Here is a 6,415-nt window from a genome sequence, read left to right as displayed (position 1 = left end):
CAAAAGCACTGACGATCTCATGTAAGATTGTCAGTGTTCTTGCGGAAATTCTATGCTGCTTCTGTTCGGGCAAAAGTCCTTTTGCGCAAAAGGGCCAGTGTAGACAGCCCAGACTTGTTTTCCGCAAAAAAGCCCCGATCGTGAAAATGGTGATCGGGGCTTTTTTGTGGAAAAGCACGTCTAGATTGGCCACGGACGCTTTTCCACAAAAAGTGCTTTTGCGGAAAAGCATCTGTGCCAATCTAGACACTCTTTTCCGAAAAGTGTTGCGAGACAGGAGAGGCAGCCGGATCCCCACCCCTGAGCTTTCCTTTCCCTTCCTCCCTTCCCTCCCCTTCCAGCTCCCTCGTCCCAGGTTTCCCCCTCCCCTCTCCCATCCTCCCCCCTCCCTCCCCCCACCCCAGTTATGTTAAATAAAAAGACGTTTTTGTTTGAAAAACAGGTGTCTTTATTTGACAATAGGTAGGGAGGGGAAAGGGGAAGGGGGGTAGGGTGGAAGAAGGCCTCAGTGGGGCATGCAAGGGAGAGGTCAGTCCTCCTCCTCCACCAGGAAGCTCTCCCGCAGGGCTTCCCGGATCCGGACGTCTCCCTGCTGGGCTTCCCGGATGGTGGCGGTGTGGGGCTGACCGTAGTGGCCAGCCATGCGGTCAGCCTCAGCCATCCAGGCTGGCAGGAAAGCCTCCCCCTTTCTCCCACATAAATTGTGGAGCACACAACATGCTGCCACCACGGGAGGGATGTTGTGCTCGGCCAGGTCCAGATGGGTGAGGAGGCATCGAAAGCGGGCTTTCAGTCACCCGAAGGCCCCCTCCACCACGATGTGGGCCCTGGTCAGCCTGGCATTGAAGGCCTGGCGGGAGGGATTGAAGTGCCCCGTGTAGGGCTTCATCAGCCACAGCTGCAATGGGTAGGCAGCATCCCCCACCAGGCACACGGGCATGTCCACGTCCCCGACCCTGATGTGGCGGTCGGGGAAGAAGGTCCCGGCCTGCAGCCGCTGGCACACGGAGGAGTTGCGGTACACCCGGGCGTCGTATGCTTTGCCGGACCAGCCCACATTAATGTCCGTGAACTGTCCTCGGTGGTCACACAGGGCCTGCAGGATCATGGAGAAGTACCCCTTGCGGTTCACGTAACGGGACGCCTGGTGTTCCGGGGCACGGATGGGGATGTGCGTCCCATCGATGGCCCCCCACAGTTGGGGAAGCCGAGGGCGCCGAATCCCTGGATGACGGCGTCCAGGTCGGCGAGGCGGACCACCCTGCAGAGCAGCACCCGGTTGATGGCCTTGACCACCTGTGGAGAGAGACACAGCAAAGCGCCAATCAGTGGGGCACCCGGGTGTCTGGGAGCGTTCGTGCCCTGGCAGTGCCCCGCACCCCACACCCGGAAGCAACCCCCCTGGCGGCGTGTAGTATGGCCAGGACAGACCGACCCCTCCGGTGCGGGGCGCTTTCGCCTCCTCCCGCCCCCCCTTTGTCCCTGGGGCGGCCCATCCCCTCCTTGCAGCCCCCCTCCCCCTCCGGCGCAGTGGCCGACGAGTGCCTTACCTGCATGAGCACCGCTCTGACGGTGGATCTCCCCACGCCGAACTGGTTCCCGACGGATCGGTAGCTGTCCGGCGTGGAGAGCTTCCAGAGGGTGATGGCCACCCGCTTCTGGAGGGGAATGGCAGGCCTCATGTGAGTGTCCCTTCTGCGCAGAGCAGGGGCGAGCCACTCGGAGAGTTCCAGGAAGGTGTCCCTCCTCATCCTGAAGTTCTGGGTCCACTGTCGGTCTTCCTAGCGCTCCAGGATGATGCGGTCCCACCAGTCGGTGCTGGTGTCCAGATGCCAGATGCGGCGGGGCACACCGGTGCCGGGGCGCCGCCGCGGCTCCTCCACGGCCCCCAGGGCAGCCAGGTGGAGAGGCAGGGGGCTGACGTGCACCAGGTGGTGCCAGGCAGCCTCGAGCCATTGCTGGCAGGCTTGCAGCAGCAAGTCCAGAAAGTGCACCAGAAGGTGCAGGGCGAGCTCTGGCTCCATGTTGCCACCTGCTGCGGCATCCCCGAAGGGAAGCACCGACACACACGGGCACAGAGACCAACGCTTTGCTGTCCCTTAGCGAGGTTAGCAAGCAAGCAGGAAAAGCTGAGAACCGACTGTCCAGGGGGGGTCCCTTTAAGCACGAGCCTCAGATAGCCTCAGACAGCAGCCACACAACGCAACTACTGACCTGATGCCCTGCCAGAACTGGTTTCAGCTGCCCTTAAATGTGCCCCTGCGTCCAATCAGTGTGGACGCGCTAGTTCGAATTAGCAAAACGCTAATTTGAACTAGTTTTTAGGTCTAGCTGCGTTAGTTCAAATTAGCTTAGTTCGAATTAACTAATTCAAACTAAGTTAGTTCGAATTAGCGCTGTAGTGTAGACATACCCTATCAGAGTGGGGCTAAAGGAGGAGTGAGCACAGGGGGAAGAGAAGTGCTGGTGCAGGAGTTAAAGAGGATGAGAAGGGGGGCAGGTCCCCAAATGGGTGAGGGGAGAGAGAATGGCAGGAGCCAGGACAAGAGAATGGCAGGAGCAGAGGAAGGTGGTGGTGGTGGTGTGTGTGTGTGGGGGGGGGGACAGCAAGCACCAGGGGAGGGTGGGAGACATGGCAGCAAAGGGGGAAAGGGTTTATAAGATATTTATTAATAACTTGGGTGCCACAGTGGCACACGTCCGAACAAGTGCACGTGATCTTAATACCGGTGCACGAGACAAAATCCACTCCACTCATGGGAGGAAAATCTTAGAGGAAACACTTGCCCCAGTCTCTCCCCCCAAATTGCAATGCAAGTTGGGTTAATGCAATTGCAGGCTAGTTAAATGGGGGTGAGCCTGTGGGGGCCAAACCCATCTCTATTGGTAGAGGACAGTGGGAAGAGTTCTTAGAGGGGTCACATGACACCTTGTACTTCCAGTGTCCATCTTGACCCTGGGAGTACTACATCCTGGGGTGAAATTTCTTGTGGCAGGAGGTGTGGCTAATAGGGGTCAGAGCATGGCTAACGGGGGTCAGGACGTGTGGCTAACATGGCCCTAACTTTGGTTCAGAAAATATGGTCACCATACTTTACTGGGACTCCCTGGTCCGGCAACATCTATGGTCCAGCACTGACCATGGATGTTCCAGGACCACAGAGCCCAGGAATAGAGAGATCTGGCAGCAGAGCAGGAGCACCGTAGGAGGCACCGGCGACTCAGCCAGGAGCCCCTGTGCATGTCTGTGGGCAGCACAAAGGGGAGCTCTGGCCCCAGCCGCAGCCATGGAGTCCCAGTCCCAGTGGTGGGAAGCAAGTCTGTCCCCAGCCACAGAGCTCTGGACCTGGCTGTGCAGGTCCAGCCCAAGTGGCTGTGGAGCTCTGCCTCGGCTGCGCAGCTCCGGCTATGGCACTCCAACCCAGCAGCAATGGGGTTGCTGGCATCTAGAGAATCCCAAGGGGCTGAGGCAGCAGCAGGGCAGGCTGGTGAGGCAGCTTGGGTCAGGAGAGGAGGGACCTCCCCAGTCTGGCAAATCCCCTCGTTCAGGACCAGTCAGGTCCTAAGGGTGCTGGTCCAGTAAGGTCTAACCTGCAACAACTTTATCATAAGCTTCAGAGGGTAGCCGAGTTAGCCTGTACAGGATAAACTTAAAAAACAACAAATAGTCTGATAGCACTTTATAGACTTACAAAACATGTAGATGGTATTTCGTGGGCATAGCCCACTTCTTCAGATGATTGAAGTCAACTGAAGTGGGCTGTGCCCACAAAAGCTCATGATACCAATTTTATCACAGTTAAGTCCTTTTAGAGAAAAACTGAAATAATGATCAGTTTCCTTTATTGACTAGAAATATGCATGGTGCTTTGCAAAACCGAGAGGGAGTGCATCACTATCACAAGACTTACATCACAAAGATCCTAATTCTGCAAACATGTTTTCCTTTAAGTTTGTAATGTCAAAGGGACTACTCACATACTTAAAAATAAGCAGATCTGCACAGGTTTGCAAGAATAGGGTTTAGGTAAAATGAGAACAGGATTATAGCATTTGGGGATTTTTTGGGAGGTCATGGAAGACAAACCTAGGAATAGGTTATTGCAAAGGAAGTCTAGATTGTAAACTACATAATATTCCCCAACCTGAAAAAGAGCTCTGTGTAAAACTGAAAATTTATCTCTGACCACAAGCAAAACTGGGCCAATAAAAAAAAATTGCTTCACCCATCTTGTCTGTACTACATAGCAATATATTTTTTAAAAATATATAGGAAATAGATTCAGATTTAATTAGATTCCTCCCTCTCCAACCACTGACTTTGATACTAAGGCAGGGAAACCCTTCTTGTAATAATATTTAAAAAACCCTTCTTGTAATACAAGTTATTTAATAAATAGTTATACATTTATTATAAATGTCAGGTCAGCAATAGGGCACTGGCTAAAGTTAGCAGATCCTTAGAATGTAGTTCACAGTCTTTTTGCATTTCCACACCATTTAAAGTGTTGCATTTAAACAATGAGTTTTGGTAGAGTCTCATGGCCGGCCGTAGCTGTGAGGTTACACTGCCCAACCTGCCTGCTCCTCCATAACCGGGCTGCTCCTACTCTGTTTGGCTGGCTGCTGCTGGAGTTCACTGGCACAGACTAGTTAACATCCCCATCCCTGACTATGAGAATATTCAAGTGGCATAGAGACACAAGAGTGGGACCTAGGCTACAGCACCACTTCTATTCCCTGGCATAGGCTGCATAGTCAAGGGTAACCACTGAATCCCTTTTGCACTGTGTTATCCCTGGCTGCTGAAATGGGTCCTGGGGGCCATACATAGCCAGTGTAAAATAGAATAGCCTTGAAACTTTATGCTGAAGACTAGACTGTTGGTCACCTGGGTACACCCCATGCTGCAAACAGTCACAGCTCTGTGTGTAGGATCTTCACCAATGTATTTAGTTTTAATCTGCCATGTCTAAAATATTATGTACCTAAATAACATGTAGCTCTTTAAAATTTAAATAGACCCTCACTTTTCTATATTTGGATCAATGTGCACAGCTCTGGCTTATGTTATCAGTAATGAAATGATAGGTTCTCACTGAAGTACACACTGATAGGTATGAAATTAGTTATATCCTCTCAGAAGACAGATCTAGGAATCATTGCCAACAGCAGCTTAATTAAACCTCTATAAGACTGTAGGCTATATCAGTGTTTCTCAAACTTTTTTTTTTGGTAAAATACCCCTTTTTTAAAAAAAATGTGTAAGTACCCCCAATACCTACAATTTTCAGACACACAAAGTTTTTTTCTACCATTGCAACACATTTGTTTAAACAACTTAATCATAGCCGGGCAGGAGATGAAATGTTTGGGTGTAAAAAGTACAAAAATAATAAAGTGCTATAAAACTTAAAACAAAAATTCAATTTTCTCCAAATTTCGGTTGTGTTGACGTACCCCCCAGACTTCTCTCGAGTACCCCTAAGGGTATTTGTACCACTGGTTGAGAAACATTGGGCTATATTCAGAGAAGGAAATAGAAAATGTAACACCATTGTGTAAATTAAGAGCATGTTTTCTCCACAAACACTGCATTCGGATTTGGACATCTCAAGACATTTAGCAAATAAAATACTCCAGAAAAACACGACAACAGTAATTAAAAGCCTTGGAAGGAGTTTAAATACAAGTCTACATTACAATGTATAGGACTACAAGAGAAAATAAATGATATTTCTCTAGAATTTATTATAAATGGTCCTATTATTAAAAAAAGGAACAGCCATTAAAGGGCAATCGATTTTAACATAATAAAAGGAGCATTGTATAATTGACCCATGCAATTCCCTGCCACGGGATAATATTGAGGCAAATGGCTTAGTAAGATTCAGCAATTATGAAAGTTAGACATAAGAAGGCATATGCATAAAAATAACATCTGCCTTTGCTCTAGTTAAACATTCAGCTTTCATGATTCAGGGCATAAGTTAGACATCCTCTAGAGTTCAGAAGTACTATATCCATAGCCAAGTGTTACATAGGGGCTACGTCTAGACTGGCATGATTTTCCGGAAATGCTTTTAACGGAAAAGTTTTCCGTTAAAAGCATTTTCGGAAAAGAGCGTCTAGATTGGCACGGACGCTTTTCCGCAAAAGCACTTTTTGCGGAAAAGCGTCCGTGCCAATCTAGACACACTTTTGTGCAAAAAAAGCCCTGATTGCCATTTTCGCGATCGGGGCTTTTTTGCACAAAACAAATCTCAGCTGTCTACACTGGCCCTTTTGCGCAAAAGTTTTGCGCAAAAGGGACTTTTGCCCGAACGGGAGAAGCATAGTATTTCTGCAACAAGCACTGATTTCTTACAGTAGGAAGTCAGTGTTTTTGCGGAAATTCAAGTGGCCAGTGTAGACA

At 49.8% G+C, this 6,415-nt stretch overlaps 1 protein-coding gene across 1 annotated transcript; it reads right to left on the bottom strand.

Annotated features, from left to right (window-relative positions):
• Positions 1–478: 478 nt before the first annotated feature.
• On the bottom strand, positions 479–6,172 carry LOC142829677 (uncharacterized). Its single transcript, XM_075930732.1, has 2 exons — positions 1,551–6,172; positions 479–1,296 (listed from the first exon to the last, which is right to left on the bottom strand). The coding sequence occupies exons 1-2, from the start codon at positions 1,954–1,956 to the stop codon at positions 794–796; spliced, it is 909 nt and encodes a 302-aa protein (XP_075786847.1). The 5' UTR covers positions 1,957–6,172; the 3' UTR covers positions 479–793.
• Between the last annotated feature and the right edge of the window lie 243 nt (positions 6,173–6,415).

This window comes from Pelodiscus sinensis, chromosome 5 (assembly GCF_049634645.1).
Source record: "Pelodiscus sinensis isolate JC-2024 chromosome 5, ASM4963464v1, whole genome shotgun sequence".
NCBI classification, from domain to species: domain Eukaryota; kingdom Metazoa; phylum Chordata; order Testudines; family Trionychidae; genus Pelodiscus; species Pelodiscus sinensis.
This window is presented reverse-complemented; position numbering and strand designations above follow the sequence as displayed.